Below are 21,399 nucleotides of genomic sequence, written 5' to 3' on the forward strand. Positions count from 1 at the left end.
AGCAGGCACATTCGGTTCTACTGTATTCTATTCTTACCTTAAAATTTGGAACCAATTTTAAGTCTAACACAGTATTTTAGTTGCCTGAACTGCTTTTTAAATGGTATCAACCTGACACAGATAGTGAGTCTGGCTTCTCTTTTATCTTCTGTGTATAGCATGTCAGTGCTGAATATATAAATAAATATAAAACAATCACCTGATAAAAGCATGAATATCAATTTGGCTACACGTGTAACTGTACTGCATCATTTTTCTGCCTCGAATGTTACTGTCAGTGATAGTGCACATATCATCTATCAGCTAGCTGCCACACAACCAGAACACTGTTGAATCCTGACTCTTCTACCAAACCTTTAATATGTGGCGTTTGCATGTTCTGTCTGTGTTAAGGTTGGTTCCCTCTGACATCTTAGACAACCTCCCACAGTCCAAAGACATTCGAGTGTGACAAACCAGAAACCCGGTGAACTACATGCAGAAATTTTCATTGCATCTTTGAAAAGACACGTAAAACACAGAGTCATACCTAAGTCATTTGAATTTCCTCTGGTATTTGGTGGTTGGAAAAGAAATCAGTGTTTATATTCATCCATGTGGTTTGCACATGTTTATAACCCCTTAAAAACCAAAGTCAACCTTAGTCAGCCTTAAAATGTCTGCCTGGTTTCTTTGAAATCTCAAAGCATTTGGCTACACACTGGACTAACTAATTACTAATCACAGAATTTTTATCGTCAGACAGACAAATGAGGTGATGGACATCCTTGCCTTGTCAGCTGTTCCACATTTTACAGTTTAGACACAGCTAAGCTCACCCTGGCTCTCTTTCTGTCTCTGCGTCTCAAAGGTTAGCAGAGGGCTGCTGTGTTTGTCAGGCCAATCGATGGCCTGTCGCGCCCGGAAATGTGCTCAGTTATGTAGCGGAGTCAGCCTAGTGACCTCTTTGCGACATGGTGAAAGATCATCACCAAGAAAGGGACCGCATGCGTGTGTGTGTGTGCGTTAAACATGGGTGGATATCTGTCCGAAGCAGGTGGGTATCACTTACTAACCCTGCATATAATCAATACATTTCAAAGCTATTATTCTGAAAAGTGCATGTGCGTGGTGCACTTATTAACAGCAAGGGAATCAAAAAGCTGGTGTGTGACAAAGAGGACTGGTGTCTAATTCAAGGTCAATAAGGCCTGTGTCACTCCTGCACTTTCACAGACGGGAGGGAGGAGGCATTATGTTCTTGTTGGTTACCAGAGCAAACACGACATCCCTGCTGGAGCTCATATCAATTTGTAATTCGACCCTCGGTCACATCAGAAAATGTCAGCACAGGTTGCTTGTGCAAAACAACGCCGCATTTGTCCAGTGCTCCTATCGGTTATCCAATGCTGTGCCATTTAAATGTTTTGCTTTTGTCTGTTGTACACATTCACAGAAGTAAATATTCTTCTCTACGTTAAGTTTTAAGCTGCTCTATTATGTATTTCATCCCATTAGTAATTCCATCAGCTGTTCTCTTTTAATTTAATTTCAGCATATGATCAGACAAAGCTACAGTGTGTCTTTTATTTTTCTCTTTAAGTGACCATCTTACTTAATTTGCTAACACCAGCAGTACCTTCTCCTCATGCCCGTACATATTTAACTCTATTAATCTAATCGTCTACTAATTGGTCAAGATAGCCTTTTCCCTAATGATTTTTATCATGGGGTAATTAATGAGCGTGGTAAAGCTGAAATCACAGTGTCTTGTTAAAATGGCTTGATTGACACATTGTTTCTGGGCTGCCATTTTTCACTTTGTAGCATGCTTCATTTGAGCTACTTTAGGTAACTGTTTAATATCATTTAAAAATGATACTATTTTTAACAAGACTACGTCCTTCGCCTTTGAAAATATGCAATGACAAAATGCCAGTGAATGATAAATCTTTAATATAAAAATTGTACAAGAATTCTGATACAAATTACAAGAGGTATTTGGACAAAATATGAATAAAATTCCATTTACATCCCAAAACCCTTATGCATTTTATGCAAAAACCATAGACAGTTATGATACAGAAACAAATACAAGAAAGGCTTAAAAGAAAGAAAAAGAAGTCTCTTAAAAAGGATCTTTTTTTTTCCTTCTGTCTGTCTGCTAATGGGGAACACCTCTTTAGGTAACATACAGTATTCATGAGGCTTCCAAATCACCACTTTAACACCAAAGTGACACAAGCTCCTTTGCTCTGTTTGTTCTTTGCAGTGCGACCATGTAGCCATGCAATGCTGTTGAGTGCCCGTGCTGCAACACGGGCTTCTTAAGACACAGACACAAATGCATTAGATACACACACACACACAAAAAACAAAAAAAACAAGTGAAAGTTAAAATCTAAGTTCACTAGCTCTTCAAGCTATTTATACTTTAAGACTGTAAAATATATTTGAAAATACAATGGACAACATTTTATGGATTTACAGCATTTTTTTTTTGTTCAGGATAACTGACATTTCACAGGTTCCAGTTCAAATTAACGAGGGCATCCTTTTTAGAACATAAGACATGAGACTGAAGCATCTATACAAACCCACGTGTGTGTAATTTTCATCTAACTGCATATTTCTAATGACATCCTGTTAAATATTTTAACCTCACTTTGTTCCATAAGCTACATTAACTGAACAGGTTGCACGCGTTGTCACCGCTCGTTCTCTCAGCTCGCACCTTCTACTCTATCACTCTGTGACGTGAACACAATGGACAGCGATTAACGGGTCAGGCATTTCCGCCCTTTGCCATCCTTTTCCCCCTCAGTGTGCTCGGTAGAATTGCAGAATAATTGATGACTGATGCTGCTCTTATCAAATATTTAAGATTCGCTCCAGCGGTCTGGGCCGATGAGCAATCTAAGTGATGTGTTCCTGCTGTCCCAAAGCATGGCCACTAGGTAGCACAGTGCACCCAGACCCATGTGGTTAAAGAATTAAGAAATTCAAAGACTGGATTTCTCTGAAGACAGAAAGGAGAGGAGAGCAGAGTGTACAGGAGAGGGGTGGATCGACTGCTCTCCAACAGGCAATGAAGAAGAACCTAGCAACGAGTCCTGGGGAGCTTTTTTCTTTTGTCTTAAACTTTTTACCCTGCTTTGTTAAGTGACTGCTGCAAGGTCCAGCCTCACCACTTTTTAAACCCAATTCCCTCTCCAGCATCCCGCCCTTATCTGTTCAGCTGGGGACAGCACAGTCATTTGCATTTTTTTTATTTCAGCCCTGTTTCATGACCCTTGAACCTCTGCTGACATAGCTGCAACCATCCAAGACTCTGACAGAGCCTGAAGTAGTTAGTGGACGGTGTACTAGGGGAACTTCTTCTGATGTTCAGTTTTTTTTGTATGTGAGACAGATGATTAAGAAATGGACAATATAGAGCAGAACTTAAGGAACATGTTAGTCTGAAGCTGAGGTTGGTGACAAGAGCACATTGTGATGTTTGATGATTCTACTGAATTCAAATCAGTCTGTCAGCTTGCTGACCTCTGAAATAGACTTAAAAAAATAATGTTTTCAGGAGATTCATATTGTCTGTGTTAGACTTTATTCCAACTTGCATCAATAGTGTGTCATTTCTGCTGTGAGAATATGTTTCTATGCCCCTTTTTTGTCTTTCACTAGAGGTTAACAAGTCACCTAGGTCTTGTTGTGTTTCTGCGTGTGTGCCACTTTCATCTGCGTGTGTGGTTGTGTGTTAGAGAGACAGCTGTCAGCAGGGTTCCTGGAGTAGCACTTTTTTATTTCTGGCAGAGTGAGGGCCGCTGGGATTGAATGAGTGAATGAGGCAGCAAGTGCCTCAGTGAAACCCACTCCTGGGAGAAGGCAGGGGTTCCTGTACTCAATTTTCCCTTCACTTGGGATAAACAGGCAATTACCCATCCCTTTTTCCTATGCCATGGCCGTCCAGTGAACTTAAGCATACACTATTAGCGTGTGTCCCTGTAGGATCTGCGCTGTGGCGTGTAGAGGTGGTAAGTGAGTGGCGGACTGAAGAAATGGGTAAGGCGGTTGTTAAATGCCTACGCTCTGACAGACAAAGAGAAAAACAGAGTGAGAGAAAGGAATTGAATTACCGGCGACCTTGACTAAGAATAAGCGTGCAAAGAAAATGATCAGATGAATTGAATTACACTTAAGTGAATGAGTCAAATTAAATTGTTCAAAGCACGCTCTTTCTTCTTTTTCTCCCGTCAGTGTCACAGTCTTGTCAGCAACCTTGGCGTCTGGCAGTGTAACGTAGTGACAAGTGAGTTATTAGACAGAAGAAGCAGGAATGGCGGGACGCCTCCAGGTAACAGAGAAACAGCACATTTTTAATGATCGTTTCTGTCATCCTTTCCTCCCTAGTCAGCCTTCCACCTCCGCAACCTTTCCATCAGACTCAGCTCTCTCTGTCTCGTGTTTTTTATCTCTGAGAAGAGAGAACTAAAAACTGCATGTGTCATATGGGTGGAGTCTTAAAAAAGACATGAAATATTTCAATAGAATAGGTCATGTCTGTATTGCAAAATGGCCTAAGTATGAAATAAGTGGAACTGAGCACTGTTATGGATGTAAGGTGTTGTGAATACTGTACAGCACACCGCATAACACTACATATTTTCCCACTGTGTGTAGCACCAGTCAAGTAAGAGTTGATCTCCTTGTACAGTAACACATGGCATTGCTAATACATTGAGAAATAAGTCAAACTGAGGAACGATCTCTACTTTTTTGTCTTTTTACAAAGAAAAATATAGCGGACAAAAAACATTTCTATGGAGATACATCACCCTCTAATAAATACCCCTTCCCTTGGCTACTTTGCCCAATTACTGGAAATAGTTGTACCGTAAGACACTCATGGACATGTTACAAATCGGTGCAACTAACAGCCAAAAAAACAAAACAAAACATGGCAACATTTTTATGCTCAGCAATGGAAACCAATGGCGCAATATCACAGCAAAATGTTTTAAGACTCAAGTGCATCATATTAATCAAACAGGGCATGATTTAAGTACAATGTCACACTGAAAGAGCTTCTTTTTTCTTTTTCTTTTTTAGCAAACACTTATCTTTTGGTCACAGTTGAAGGACTATTTTCGTTTTTCCTCTTCTTTTTTTTTTTAAAAAATCTGTGGGACTGTATGTTCCATTAGGATGCTTTTTGTAAGAACAAACACCAGCTCTTGCACTGACTAACATGCTTTCTTCTACAGAAAGCAAGCGTTAAACCCCACATTGCTTCTTTTAAGGAAAGAGGGACTTTATCAATATTTACTCCCTTGTGTTTATGAAACAGCAGTTCATAATGATCAAACCTGGTTTTGTTTTTAAGTCACTTTTGTCACCTTCTGAATAAATGGTTCAGCAATGAGGGCAGATCTCAGGTTTTGTTCAGGGAGGCGAGATGTTTTCTGTCATCAAACTGGGTTTGACATTGAAACGCGTGCAAAAAGAAACTGGCACAAGTTGAATGTTGAAGGTACTGTCACTTCCATTGGCACCGCAGCCATCGATGACCCCAAACAACACCTAAAACTCAGCATTGCAAAAAATCCTCATTATATTAATATTACACATCCCCTTGTATAGATGCAAAGTGCAAAAACTGAATTGGTATACTAAAGCTCATAAACATAACAGACAAAAAAAAAAAATCAATAGAAATACAGAGAATGATATCAGTGTAGGAGCCTAAAAAAGCATGCCGGCAACCTCTGAATATCTAACAAGTAGATAAAACAAGTCACGTGATATTCATTTTTTTTTCTTAGGACTCAGTTTAAAATGTGTCTTTGAAGCTAACATAAATGAGTCAAGCTAGTAAGATGCTACCGCTTTCTTGCCTATAGCTGGAAGTATTTTACTGGACTGTAACATAAAATCCCAAAAAGGGAGAAAAAAAAGAAGCAAACAACCATCAACACAACTCTTTTACACCAAAAGCCTTTTGGGACATTATTTACAAATGAAGCTATCATGCTTTTGTAAGGGGTTCATTTAAAAGCTATCATTACACAAATACAACGAGAACATTTTAAGTTTTTTTTTCAATACTATCATATCTGAAGGCAAAGTCACAAATAAGAGTTTGAATGGATCCTTTGGAGATGGAAATAAACACAAAGTGGGAGAAGTTAGAAAGGAAAGGATGGAGGGGGCTTATGAAAACACAACTCTCCATGCTCTAGAGTGTTATCCTGTTCTTCCAAAGAAGGAAAAGTCAAAGGACACAATAATAAACTGTATTTAGAGTCAATTAATGTTATACATGGAGATAGAAATGTCTCGCAATGACGTTCAAAGGACGGTCATACAGGCATTTAGCTTGTATTTGATGGTCTTGGGCTGGGGTTAAAAGCTAATTTGAGGAGGAATAAGGATGAGGAATGAAGGGAGTAGCGGGCATTCTGACAGGAGGGCAGAGTGACAAGTCATTTCTTTAGTCTATTATTGTAGAGAAGGGCATGTTTTTATGGAGGTTCGGGTTCTGAGAGTGTCGGTTGCGGCTGCGTACAGAGCTGAACACCATGTTGCAACCGGGGATTTTGCACTTGTGCATTTCGCGTAGGTGCACAGTCTTGTAGTGCACACGCAGGGTCCCTTTGTTGCTGTACATTTTGTGGCAGATGTTACAGAGGATCCCACTGCTGCTGCCATTACTGCCTCCAGAGGACGAAAGGAGGAATGGTGAGGAGGAAGGGTCCAACCCCTCACTTTGTCCATCTTTTAGTTCTCTCGTCTCATCCCGATATGCCCTATCAGCCCGCCCGATGGCACGCTGGGAGAAGTCCTCTCCCTCGCTGTTGCCCTCATCCTCTTCTCCCTCTTCCTCCAGGTCATCCAATAGGATGCCTTCATCGCTGCCCTCATCTGACTCGTGTGAGGAGTGGATGCTGCTGCTCGATTGAACGCTGGATGTGGTACTCAGGTCCAAAACCATGTAGTCGTCTGGCTGGCTCCGAGAGAAGCCGTTGGTGTGGTGGTTTCGAAAGTCTTGGTTGAGAGGATGGTGAGGATGATCATTGCTCATGGGGGAATGGGGAATGTGGTTCAGCCCGGCAGGCCCGAGACTGGCACCTCCGAGGCCCATGCCGGCCATGGGGTCCAAGCCCATGTAGTGTCCAGCGTAGATCTTGGCCAGTAACTCAGCTCGCAGGTCCTTGGGCAGTGGCGTGAGTTGGGGGTCCAGGACAATGTCGTCCAGCTCTTTGGTCAGCAGTTTGCGGTGCAGGTTGATGTTGGAGCTGTGCCTAATGTGCAGGGGGACAATTAGAGATATAACTCAGAATGCTGCCAGTGTATCAATAATGTAGATTACATCTCAAATAGAAATAGGAACACAGTTGAAATACACGCATTTGTATTTACAGTCACATATTTTAGATACAAGTTATTTTACTTCTGTGAAATGGTGCCAAGCTTAGAAGATTCAATATCTTTGGAAGCGCTCTGTCTGTAATTATTGTTTCTGTCAGGAAAGGTACAAAAAAAGGCCCGCACACAGACAGAAATCCATCCGATAGCTCTCCACTGAAAAAGTGTACTAACATAGCAATGAGAGAGAGCATCCTGCTAGTGTTTACCACTGTCAGCATGTCTGCACTGCACAGCCCTCAAATCCAATAGAGTCTGACTCAATTAAATACTCCACCATATTGAATGGGAGTTTATCAATTGATTCGAGCTGTGGTAATGTGATAATCGAGGGGAACTGGATAGCATATTAGCACTAGGCCCTGACAGGATTATCGCATTCGTTCCCTATTGGAGGTGGCTTAATCGAGCACCTCAATGAACATGTCTTTATGTAGCCTTGGATTTAATTAAGATGGGCATTTTTCCCAAAAACAAGGTGCTACAGCTCATGAAGGAAACCAAGTAACAAGTGCCATGCTTAAGCCAGGATACAATTAGTGGGGATTTCAGTTAGCACACAAGGCCATGCTAGAGGATGCAAAGTGAAATGGGCTTGAAAATCAAATGTATTCCCTTTATTCTATTTATTCCCTTTAAGCTCCTATTTCACAGTTGCAAAGTGACACCATGAGAAAGGGGACCAACAGCACACACGTCACAATAAAACTGTGTAACACAGAAAAGAAATTTAAGGACCCAATTACCAGTGCCATCATATAGCATACACACGGCCTCTCTTCTCACATCAGGCCAGCAATTAATTAAAATAAAAATATGCAATCACTCAGTGCCTTTAATGTGAAGGGTTTCCATGCAGGGAGGGCACATGTGTGTAAAACAACACAAAAATTGAAAAGAAAAGGAAAAAAAAGGTCGTCCTTAGCAGGACGGGCAAAAATGGAGTCACAATGGATAGTAGAGCTTACCAGCAGTGGCAGGGTTGATGCAGTCAAAAAGGGTCCCTTTCCTTTAATTATTTACTTCCCTATCCGACATTGTCCTGCAAGAGGTAAAAATACATTCATTTGAGGGACCCTTTTCTGTGAACCAAGCAACCAGGAGCCCGTCCACTCGAGCATCGTCAGCATTGTGGAGAGCGTGGCAAATCGATTGGCTGTGGCTCTCACTGTGTGTGACCGTGTGCGTCTTTGCACGTTCCTATCTCTGTTTGTGCGTGTAGAAAAACAGAAAATATATTCCGTTTTCCACGTCCTGCAATCAAAAAGATTTTATACATCCCTTGTTCTTTTTTTTATCCTTTGAATATGCAGTTGTACCCATATGGCGTTTAACTAATGGCTAAAATACGGCCGTCGTGATTCAGTGTCTGCGTCTCTAAAACGCATGTGTGGATGTTTGTCTGTGAGAGACCACAGTGTTTCTGCGTACAGCAAAAAAATAAATAAAAAATGCTGTAATCAGTGATCAGTGTAATCTGGAAAAAGGCCACAGTTTGTGCAAGGGTGCCAAACAACACTGAGATGTGAAGAGGGGCCACACAGATTTGCTCTGTTAAGCCTGAGGTTAAGAATGCTGTTGATGATGCTCAGGTAGGCAGGTCCTTTGCAACATGTCTCCATCTGTATTACAACACCTTCTCACTGCTAATAAGCTCTAAATTAACCATGGCTATCTAGTCATACATGCAGTAAGTAGACTGCAAAATTAGCTACACCAAATCTCTTTAAAGCTATAGCAGTTAAATGAAAAATATTGACAATTACCACTAGAATCTTATCCATTTTACTGAAATCCTCAAATAAATTAAACTGTCACGTTGGGTCATTTGTAACCATTTACAAAATTACAAGAACTGTAGAGGAGAAAAAGAGCCAAGTTCATCTTCATTATTATTTAACCCTTTTGTTTGCAGTGCCTCCTTGCCCTAAATACTCAACATAAGTCAGCTGAATCCACACACAGTGGACATAATGCCCTCATCCCTTAATTTATCAGATTTAGACTTTCTGCCCCATTTCCCACTCCCCTCCGTCCCTCCACCTCCATCACTCCTCTTCACTGTGCTCTATTTTTCCTCCCCCAAAACCAACTCCTCAGTTCCCTCCTTCCTCCATCTCCACCTCCCTGTTGGCCAGTAATGTGGCTTGCAAACCAATTTGACAGTCTCATCTTCGCCCAAAAGACGGGGGAGGCCTCCAGAGAGCCCATTTTTGACTGTGCAGAGGAGGCAGAGTGAGAGTGTGCCTGTCCCAATCGGCGTTAATCATCTTTAGGTTCATCTGATGGCCCTTGCCCTTGCTTTTGTGTCAGCGCTTATGTGTGTATATACACGTGTGTATGTTTGTCTAAATGACTCATAATGTGTAAATGAGATAGAAGGCTGAGTGGTATTAAACTGGCACCAGTGGTTCTTTGTCTTTCCTGTCATTTGGGGTGCATTATGAGGTTTTGGGTGTAAGTGGGAGGACAAGAGTTTTAGTAACATTTATCACTCTCTGTCACGGTTATATTGCACCGCTCCAGCCTCTCGAACGGCGCAAGCTGCACACAATGATTTTGAGTATTCCTGAAGAAATGAGTGAGTGGAAATTAAATATGCATTTGATACCAGATAAAAACAACAATTTATTGTACATGTTCATGTTTCAGCTTGAAATCGCTTGCAGTTTTAGAACTCGTTCTGATGATGACAGTCAGCTTGCATGGGCGTCTCTGTGTTATTCATCTAAGAATAAAATAATTTCCCTTTATTCTCCTCAAAATGAATCACAATTAAGCTGTCAGTATAAACCAAGGGGATGTAATGCTTGAAGCTTTTTATTCAGCAGATAGTTTAATGTAAGTGGCTTTTGCTAACATATTCTCTCTATTAGCAGCATGCCCTTTGTTTATAAGGAGACAAACAGAAAGCTGATTGTGGAGCAGAGGAGCCAGGCCCACATGCTGTGAGGGGACCAAGGGAAAAGGAGGGAGACAGAGAGAGGAAGAAGAGGGGAGGAAAGAAACTCTCCAACATAATTAACCTTCACTCTCTCCATTTGCAGTGGCCCATGCAGGGACCATGTGCTGCGCATGGTTGCACCATGGGAATGCGAACGAGGGAGATCACCTGCTTGCTGCAGCGACAAAGAAGGAGCAGGTTAAAATGTTTCAGGTGAAGGTTTAAAATAAAACTAGTGTGGGATGATTTTTATTTAAAAAAAGAAAAAAGAAAGGTACGGCAATCTTGTCACCAGTTAAAAATGATGATTAAAAAGGCTAATAATGGTGATGATTACTGGTACCTGCCTTTCAAGCAGTTAATTATGCAGCTTCTTCAACACTTATGCCGACGCTGCTCACTCCCCACAATAAATATGCAATCATTTACCCCCGTGCAGCAGGCAGCCAGGAGGCTGAGGGAAAACACCCCGCTTTAAAATCACTCTCGCACACGCATATGCACACACGCACTGTATATTGCTCTGTTTAACACTTAAAAACACACACATTACATGCTTGCTCAAGGGCACTTTAAATGATCCTGTTCAATATGTATGTACAGCATCCACGAGCAGGGATGTTTTCATGTGGATTTGTATGTCTCGCTGTTTTTATGTGGTGGTGCATTCGCATTGAATCCTGCTCTGAGTGTCATCGACTCTGCAGATCAAATGACCTCACCTCTGTTTTCTTCTTTACTTTGATGCACAAGCTTTTGATACTGGTGTCTGATGCTGCGTTTACGCGCATGTGGCTTTTCACTCGGTGAGTGGACTTATCAGAGATGCAGAGGACTTTCCTTTTGCTGTATCATGTCGTAATCTCTGCTGTAAAGCAATAAATAAATAACCACTGCTTATTTTTCGCAGTGGGTTAAGTATTGTTTTAGCAAGTCTAAAGCGAGCCACCCGAAAGAGCTGCTTATTAATTGTTATTACCGATTGTGTCTGCATAAAAAAAAAAAAAAAAATCTAATTAGGAGAACGAATGTAGTTTGACTTATTAAATTTACTAGTAATAAATGTTTGAGATATTATTTTGAGCAAATACATTTGTACGTGCAGTTTCTTAATCTTATCAGAGCAAATGCTCTGATGAAAACAGCTAAATTATATTCCCGTTTTATTGCTACCATTAAACTCAAACATACATTATGTCATTAAAGGATTACCCAGGGACAGATCTGATGAGAGCACGGCTTGTGTATTGACTCGTCTCAAAGCTCAAGGATTTCTCGAGCTATGCGGTGCTCTTCTGTCTGTTGTTTTATTCCCTGTTTGAACCTGCGGCAAAGTAATTCGCCTCACATGCTATCAGGAAAAATATGGAAATAATAGTGTATTACACATCTACAGCTGTACTGTGCACCCTTGGCTTAGATGCACTATTTTTACTTAGTACTTGCTGCAAATGATATCTGTCGTATATATGTATGTGTTGGAATGACATTTACTGTATATGTTGGTGTCAAACTGTTTCACACACACATGCACACATTCATTCTGACACAGGAAGAGGGAAGAGTTCACATATAGATGCTATCTTTTCTTTGTGAAGTCATCTTTGAGCTTGTTATAGCACCAAATTCAACCCAGGCTTTTGTATCAAACTGTGTATTTGTGAAAAGACACCTTCCCCACACAAGCGTTCCTCCTGTTTTTTTTCATTATTCTCCTCACTGTTGTCACCTCATTTACTTCACAGAAGTCTGTCGTCTGCTGTCAAAACTATTATGTGGTTGTGTCAACAAATTCCAGTATGAAGGGATTCAATTACATTATTGATCAAAAAACAACTAAACAAAAACAAAAATCTGGGCAATATCTGCAGATTATCAGTGGCACGGTTTCTTTTTTGCTTACTTCTGTGACATCTGTTTAAAATCAGAGCATTTTCTTGTGTTAGATTCCCCTAATAAAAGGTCTGTGAAGTTTTATTTCAGCTTTTGAAAGTTCAGATAAATTACTCGGTTGTTTTTGTCATACACTTTGCATCATTAAGTGGTTAAATACTTAGATGTAATATGTATCAGAGCAAATGCTTTTCCTTTTATCTATTTGTATATTCCCTTATGTGTGCAAGAGAGTGTGAACGTGTGAAAGTGCAAATGCTGCACAGCAGAACAGTCCTGCCTTGGGCAGGAGAAGGGAGCTAACGCACTCACTGGTGGCAGTGCACCACACCGAGGCAACGCATGTTACGATAACACGTTCTGTCATCTCGCTGCTGTCTGCACAGCTGCATCAGGTAAGCAGCAGGTTTGCACCTTTGCGGACGCTAACTTGCCTCATGTTCTCCTGCCTCTGTTCTCCTCTCACACCTATTCTAATAGAGTCCCAGGATCTCCTGCCTTATTTACATGCTGCTAATTAACAAAAAGTGCTCAGAACAGATGCCACAGAAACAGCTTAGGGTAGAAAAGGAGGGGAGAGTTTGGTGGAGCGACAGAGCGAGTGATGAAGGGATTGTGTGAGAGAGACAAAACTGTGAGGAAAAATGTAAAAGTCCCTCTGGAAAGAATGAATTTTACAATTGCAGTCAGCTTTACTTGTTGCGGATACTGGATAATAACGTTTTTCATCACTATCTCCATTGCAGAACAGAATGAGTAACCCTGGTATATATAGCAGATGGGTTTTTATCAAAGATACAGTATATGAACGCATGCAACTGGTTAAGACTGAAAATGCTGGAGTTTTTTGTTTGAGTTGGAATTATATTTAAGGGTCATTTTATACTTTATTTTGAATGAGTGCATAACTTGCCCAAGTGAATATAGTTGATTAGTTCACTGGCCAATTTCCAGTCACCAGAAATATGAATTCATGGACCGCTGATATTTATGTATAATGAAAATGGTCAAAGGAGCTTGCAAAGAAAAGCGTCTGGACTTCTTTAAGTTTACTTGAAGACGTTTCACCTCTCATCCGAGAAGCTTCTTCAGTTCTAAGGTCAAATGGTGGAGAGTCCCAGATATAAACCTAGTGGGAGTATCCCCCCACAGAGGGACAAAAGGACCCCCTGATGATCTTCTAATCGCCTGAGCCAAGGTGTGAAACTGGGTGTGGGTCCCAATCAGCCAGAGTTTCGGGTGTGTTCATTGTGAAACCTGGCCCCACCTTATCATGCGAATTCCTGAGGTCAGATGGCCCAGGATGTGAGTGGGCGTTAAGGCGTCTGGGAAGGGATCTCAAAACTGGATTATAGATGGCAGAGAGTTGGTGTCGTAAACCCCCGCCTCTGTTCAAAGATGGTCGCTCACAGTGGACATAGATGGCTTCTTTCACTCCTCTTTCAAACCATCTGTCCTCTCTGTCCAAAATGTGAACATTGGCATCCTCGAAAGAGTGTCCTTTATCCTTAAGATGCAGATGGACTGCTGAGTCTTGTCCTGTGGAGGTGGCTCTTCTGTGTTGTGCCATGCGCTTGTGAAGTGGCTGTTTGGTCTGTTTGGTACTGTTTGGTACAGTGCAGCGAGGAATGCCCAGACCTCTACATTGGAGAGACCAAACAGCCACTTCACAAGCGCATGGCACAACACAGAAGAGCCACCTCCACAGGACAAGACTCAGCAGTCCATCTGCATCTTAAGGATAAAGGACACTCTTTCGAGGATGCCAATGTTCACATTTTGGACAGAGAGGACAGATGGTTTGAAAGAGGAGTGAAAGAAGCCATCTATGTCCACTGTGAGCGACCATCTTTGAACAGAGGCGGGGGTTTACGACACCAACTCTCTGCCATCTATAATCCAGTTTTGAGATCCCTTCCCAGACGCCTTAACGCCCACTCACATCCTGGGCCATCTGACCTCAGGAATTCGCATGATAAGGTGGGGCCAGGTTTCACAATGAACACACCCGAAACTCTGGCTGATTGGGACCCACACCCAGTTTCACACCTTGGCTCAGGCGATTAGAAGATCATCAGGGGGTCCTTTTGTCCCTCTGTGGGGGGATACTCCCACTAGGTTTATATCTGGGACTCTCCACCATTTGACCTTAGAACTGAAGAAGCTTCTCGGATGAGAGGTGAAACGTCTTCAAGTAAACTTAAAGAAGTCCAGACGCTTTTCTTTGCAAGCTCCTTTGACTACGATGACCTGGATGACTGAGAACCTTCACAGACATATAATGAAAATGATTTCAACCTGTATATAAAAGCCACTCGTTAAATTTAAAATTCAAAAGTTGTTGCAAAAAAGATTTCTATGTCTTTTCCTGGGAGCCATTCCTTAACCAGGACACTAGTGATGTTATGTACCTCCACCTGTCAGTGTTTCTACTGCATATATGCACAGTTCATGTGTGCCACTGATATGTGCTAACAAGCCCAGGTGAGTAAAGCTAGCCTCACCTTTTAATGCGCTAATAAATGCAGTGGTTTGACAAACCGCTGTCTGTTAATGTATGCGCCTTCATCTCCCGGTGACAAGGTGAGGTAGTGAGGGCAGGTAAACAACACACTGAAGCTGGAAGCTTGATAGGTAGTGTGTGTTTAAATGTCTGTGTATGTGTTCCTGCTTTTCTAAACTTTGACTTGACACTGAGCAGATGTTCACGAATCCATTTTAGTTTCAAGTTAGCGAACAGATGTTAAGTGGAGGCCAACGAGGATAATGTCATATAGTACTGAAATACTGCATTTCACTCTTATGTTAACACGAAATGAAAATAAATATCTCTCACAACAACTGAACTACATTTTAAAGCAATGTCTTTTTAATTAACATGGTTTGATCCTTATAAAACAAAGCCTTAGACTGTAGGTACTACTGTAGGTAATTATTAGATGATAAGAATCCAACCTACCTGTGATTGCCAATGTTAAAAAATATATAGTAACTTTTCAAAGTTGTGCCACTAACCTGTCTCTGCTCCGCCGGGAAGGGAAAGCAGCATTGCAGCCAGCCACAGTGCACACATGCATCTCTTTGAGGTGCACGTTCTTGTAGTGAAGTTTCATGCTATAGGAGCTCTTGAAGCTCTTCTTACAGACATAGCAGATCTTGGGGTCAGGACTTGAACATGGATCTCCCTCTGGTGATCGAGAAGAAAGGAATTTGGGTGGGCTGGAACCATAGCCCATCGAAGTGATGAAGCTCTCGTGAAGCGCAGCCATGCTTGCAGCAGTGGCAGCAGCCGCTGCCATGCCCCCATTATAGAAGCCATACTGGCCCATGCAGAACATGTCATAAGTTGGATCGTTGAGTTCTTCTTTGATCTTGATGGGAGGGTGATGAGGGGAAGGTGAGGAGTTGCCCTTTCCTTCCATTTCCTTTCTCAAATGAGCTTCCTCGCTACCCTCATCATCTTGTTCCTTTTCCAGTCTCCTTCCAACCCTGCTGTGCTTTTGCTGATCCTCCACATCCATCAGCTCATCACGGTAAAACATCTTTGAATCCGAGTTTTCAGACTCATTCTCAAAGTCTCTCTCGTGGTCCTGATCCTCAGAGGTAAAGCTGTCCATGCAGCGTAGATCAGCAGCTCCACCTCTGCTGTCACTACCATTTCCTTCGTGGCATTCATCTTCGCTTTGTCTCATCATTCCTCTCAGAGCTAAACCAGGGCTCATCTCATCCTGGGAAGGGGATTGCTGCCCGCTTCCACCACTGTGGTTCCCATTTCCACTAGCGCTGTTGTTGTTGCTATTACAATTTCCGTTAATTTTGACATTGTTGTGAAGAAGAGATGACTGGTGATGGTGGTGATTATGGTGCATGTTATCGTCGTCATCATCGTCTTTGTCGTCATATTCATCAGCCACATCGATGACTTCTTTCTCAATCTTTACTGGCATGCTTGATTTACGAGGTTTCTTTTTGGGCGTGGGGTCACTGCTGCCATTGGTGAGGTCGTGATTGGCACTAGGTGTTGGTAAACGGTGGGACATGGGTCCTACATCTGACACATGAACATTATTATGAGAGGCCACAGCTGCAGCAGCCAGGATCTGCTGTTGCTGGTCCATCAGAGTAGTGCTGTTGGTAGTGGTGGGCATGATGGGGCTGGTGGGCAGTGACACTGGAGGACTAACAAGGTCTGCAGGGGACAGTAGTGTTCGGTAGAATGGGGGCACTGGTTGAACTGGCTGCACTGATTTCAAGGAGGGGAACACCAGTGGACTTTGCAGAGGCGACTGAAGCATAGGGTCTACAGGTGGAGTGGTGAAGCCCAGTGGTGGCCTTCCAGGGCTAGTGAGTGTGAAACCACCGTTCTTGGTGCTCGAGATGACAGGTGTGCCAGTGGTAGAATTGGCACGGATGAGGTCCTTGTCACGGTTATTGCGCAGCATGGGCATGTGCAACCGCGGATTGGGATTTGCACTGTGACGATTGCGGCTGCGTAGTGAGCTGAACACCATATTGCAGCCCTCGATGGTGCAACGGTGTTTAATCTTCAAGTGTACAGCATTATAATGTATCTTAAGTGTGCCTTTATCATAAAAGGTTTTTCCACAAGAGTTGCAGACAACGCGACCCTTGCGTGAGGTGGCTCCCATGCGGCGCATGCGATGCATCTTGGAGGAAAAGGAAGGATGGGTGATTGTTTTTGACTGCTCGTCCTTTATGAAATGGTGGTGGACCGGGTGGTCACTCAAGCTGTTAGGTTGCTGAGGTTGATTTTGGGACTGCTGTTGGCCCTGTGGCTGTTGCTGCTGAAGCTGTGTCTGCTGTTGCTGCTGTTGAGCCTGCTGGGTGGAAGGGGTTGGTGAGATGGGAGATGCCCGGTTGTTGGGCTCTGTCTTGGGTTCGGCGTTGTTGTTAATGGCTCCCAGCGCTCCACGACTAGGACTTGGACCTGTGCGGAATGGTGATAGGGACACTTCTGACTCGCTGGTTTCCACTTGTTCTCCTTGGTTTGGCAGGCTGGGCTCCCGGAGCCGCAGGCCAGATTGCTCCATTGGGAGGCCATTGGGGGGCAAGCCAAGCATGGGGGCAGAGACTGGGTTGATGTACTGGAAGGGCAACAGGAAAGCTAAGCTGTTGGGGATATTTTCAAAATGGTGGATGCTGGATGGGCTACTATTTTCCAGATGTGTAAGGAGCCCCGGGCTACGGGTCCTGTTGTTACTTTCAATGAATGTCCTTATCCCGGAGTCTGTCTTGGAAGAAGGAACTGTAACTGCCTGACCTTCCTTCTCCTGAATGGCCATCAGCTCCACAATGGACTTGGTCTCACCAAAGCGCAGGAACTGCTGGAGGGTGATGATCTCTTCTTCTCTGGACATGATGGTCCAGCGGTCCAGCACCTTGCCTGCAGCATCCTAGATGCCCCAGAAGAGACAAGAGAGAAGACAAAAATACTTTATTGATCGTGAATAATCAGTGTGGTCAAAGGAGAAGACAGAGCAAGGGTTAGTTTGTGAGAGCGAGCATTTCTGCTCATGAAATTCAGAGGCCCCTGGAGCGACAAGTAACTAACAGAGCTTTGTTGAAAACCTCCCTCCTCCACTGTCCCTCTTTTCCATCTACTCTTCACATATTCATTTTTAAGAAGAAATCTTTCCTGAAAATCTGCCCACTAATCACACCGTGATGAGAGTAACAAGTTCAATAACGTTTTAAGCAAACAAATCAAAAGCACTGAGGTGGGTCTTTTTAGCAAGTCTCTGTGACTCAAAGCATTGGAGGCATATTAATCTGAGAGAAAGAACTGAACTCTTGCAGGGACTCCCTCTGTACACAAACTACACCTAGGGATGTTTACAAAACTGTGGGAGCCAGAAAGAAAAAAAAGAAAAGAAGAAATAATAGAATAATTAATGCAACTCACTACCATGCTGTAGTTCACATGCAATTTACTTAGTGCTTTCTCTATTTCCAAGGCAATGAAATGCTTGAGGGAAGACACTATGCATTTAAGGAATGGGTTTGGATGCTCAAATAAAAGAGATAAAAACTCGTGTTTCTTCAAGGTGCTTGATGATGCCTTGATAGCGGCATTGAGATCGTGTTCCTATCATTGGGCAGTGTAGTTATTTATCATGTGTTTATGCCAGTCGTTTTAAATGTTGTGCAACCTACGGAACTATAAATGGAAATCTGATCAATATTTCAATGAGATTGGAGGAATACACAGCTTCTTTTACTTAAAATACTGAAGGTGAAATCCTGTGTAATAAATATCCATGTTGTTGTCAGTCTTTAACCAATTATTCATTTGACAATATCTCCCAATGAAAATAGCAAAAGTGTAAAATAACAATATTTAACAATAGATAATTTATTCATTTATTTCATCCCATGTCATTTCCAGTTCTTGTGTTTTTAGAGGTCTGGGAATGATGAGAAACATGTTTCCATCCTAGGATACCAGAACCGCTCCAGTGGGAAATGGGCTTTACTCCAACTAGAGCACTTTGCTTGGCTAGTGTCTTTTGGAGATGTGCTATTAATGGCTGAACATTAATAAGAAACTCAGACTCGTTGCAAGTGTGCACACTGTCACATGTCAAAAGACGGTGAAGGACTTTGGAAGAAGAATCTTGTCAAATCTTGAAAATGAAAGTACGACCCTGTACTTTTGTCCTCTTCTGTGAACCGTTATGTCTTTCTGGTTTGAAGCACTAATGACAGCGTTCGTCACTAATGCCTCCTCTGCTGTTGTTCTAAAATGTGATATTTGTGTGAACAAGATGGAAATAGTCAGGTTGAAAGAAAGAGAAAGTGTAAATACTGCAGTTCACACACTGGTTCCTGAGGGACCAGGCGCAAGTGACATCAAGGGAGCAACACAAGTGATGACAATTAGTCACACTGAAATGGTAACATTTCTTTAGAGCTCCTAGCTGCTGGCATCTATAAAAGATAAATGGCAACTCTAGTGAGTAAAAAGCTGTAAAAACCAACATCACAAAGCACAAAGGGCCTGTAAGGAGAAAACAGAAGATAAATGTTTAAAGAGAGACAGCTAAAGAGAGAGAGAGAGAGCACGGGAGAGACACAGAGGAAGAAGAGCAGAAGCGCAGAGAAAATAAAAGTGTGAGTGGTTTCATATCATGCCCTCAGATATACTGTAGAAATAGATTCTTCTGAGACGAAACATCAATAGTCACTGGGGTATTTGTTGTTAAATATACATTAAAAAACACTTTACACTTTCATTCTGTGTGCGCTCTGGAGTTTTAGCCTGGAGGTATGACTTTAAATTCTAGCCTGGACACTATTATTTCATACTGCATGGCCATCTGGGCATTAGTACTTCCATCTGATTTAATTGAAACAAAAAATGAAAGCAAATTAGAAAGTGAATCTTTAAATAGTTACACAACCAGGATGTTTCTTAAGTAATTGTAGTTCTAAGAAGTGCTGTGGTGTATTCATATTTCCTAGTGGCAAAAACTATATATGTTTGTTATATGTTGAAACACATCAAGGTAACCTACAGTTACACCTCTGATTGCAGGCAGGAAATATTTTAAATGCAGTTTTAATGTTGCATTAGTTTGAATGTTGCCTGTTTTGTGAGCAGTAAACAGCAAAAGAATATTTGCATTTTATGGATTACAGCCAGGCAATGTTTAATTAAATTAAATTAAAATGAAAATATCAGTTTCCTATTTTCTCCACTTTGATGTTCAGTTCATGATTAAAATAAGATTCATGAGAATGATAAGTTAATAACAAGGAGGTAATTCTAATGGAAGTCTGATTAATAAATGCCAGGAAACAGTCTGAAGCTGTTAGCAATATCATTAAATAAAGCTGCTAAAATTTACAGGTTCATAAGCCTCAGTGGGTTACGATTTTCTGACCATCTCAATCATTGATTGAGTAAAACAGAACTTAGACATGGATTTAAGTCTCTGCTAGTCCAACCATGTGCATTCACTTCCCCACAAACAAAAGCCAAACACAATGACACAGGCCAAACTGCAACCCATTAGGGCCAGCCAGCTGTCAGAACAGGTCAGCAGTTCTGCTATGCACTGGACCCTGTCTGAGTGGAGGCTATCCAGGCCTTCCTCGTTCACTGGTCAATTGACTTTTGGAGGCCAGTCAACATGCGTTTGGGCTGGGTCAGCCTTGGTGCAGCGTCAACACAAATCCACAACTGGGATAAATCTGATGAGAAAAAGATGCAAGGGGACACACTTGACTGAAGTTCACTTCATGTACGTGCAGCTATGTATCTTTAAGCCAAGAAAAAACATTCAACAAAAGTTTTGTGTGTGTGTGTGTTTTAAAAAGCCACTGCAGATTGTAACTGATGAAAAAACATATTTTGCAAATATCACAGCAAAAAAATCCATTTGAACCAAAAATTTAACAGTGACAATCGATGATTTTAATAAAAACAGATTTCCTATATTAAAACGAGCATCTAATGTGTGTGGACGCACATTTGCAGACAACCACAGTCCCCTGTATTCCTCACTGCCGTAAGTGTCACAACTCCACTCCCCTGCATTAGCCCTCTGATGCTGTGAGAGAAACAAATATGCCATTAGAAGCACTTTTACAAGTAGGCACTCATCTTCCAATTAGCTTAATGTGGCCCTCTTCCCCCTATATTTTCCAGTCGTGCCCCACCTCTTCTTGTACACTCCCTCCAGTAAAATCTCATTAATCCACCCCTCCCCCATCTCCCCTAGTGCTATGACATATTAGTCTGTCATTATCCATCCCAGAGTCCTTTAAACAATGCAGCTAAACCTCTGTTTGCCAGGTTAATGACTATTAGCCAATAATTACAGCAGAGAGACGATGGGGTACCCACTTTATCTGGTGGACAGCTTCTGCTGTTAGTTTATTTTATCTGCCTCCCTCCACGTCTCTCAGAATTAATCTGGCAACTGCTGTATTTATTCATCTCTGCACTGCCGCAACGCATTCTTAATTCACCGCCGCCTCTATTACCGTGGTGGTGCTGGATGTTGTGTAATGGGTGTGTAGTTGGGCATCTACCTTGCAGATTGCTGACAATGAGGATGAGCAAATGATGGCCTTGTCATGGGCCAGTACCAGTGTCAGTTAAAACAAATCAGGCAATTATGCAATTAGAAGTTTAT

At 42.1% G+C, this 21,399-nt stretch overlaps 1 protein-coding gene across 4 annotated transcripts in view; it reads right to left on the bottom strand.

Moving 5' to 3' along the window:
* Window positions 1-1,912: 1,912 nt before the first annotated feature.
* The window catches only part of bnc2 (basonuclin zinc finger protein 2), a 170,999-nt gene continuing 151,512 nt past the window's right edge, over window positions 1,913-21,399 (bottom strand). For 3 of the 4 annotated variants that reach the window (XM_084931552.1, XM_084931553.1, XM_084931551.1), the window contains 2 exons: window positions 15,254-17,652; window positions 1,913-7,277 (listed from right to left, as the gene is read on the bottom strand). In XM_084931552.1, coding sequence (XP_084787678.1) covers window positions 6,467-7,277; window positions 15,254-17,652 — 3,210 coding nt within the window. In that variant the 3' untranslated portion in view covers window positions 1,913-6,466. Of the gene's footprint in view, window positions 7,278-8,369; window positions 8,444-15,253; window positions 17,653-21,399 lie in introns of all 4 variants that reach the window. The other variant, XM_084931554.1, reaches the window with a different exon arrangement.

The sequence above is a fragment of the Perissodus microlepis genome, chromosome 6 (assembly GCF_051167445.1).
Source record: "Perissodus microlepis isolate ML-2025 ecotype Zambia chromosome 6, ASM5116744v1, whole genome shotgun sequence".
NCBI classification, from domain to species: Eukaryota; Metazoa; Chordata; class Actinopteri; order Cichliformes; family Cichlidae; genus Perissodus; species Perissodus microlepis.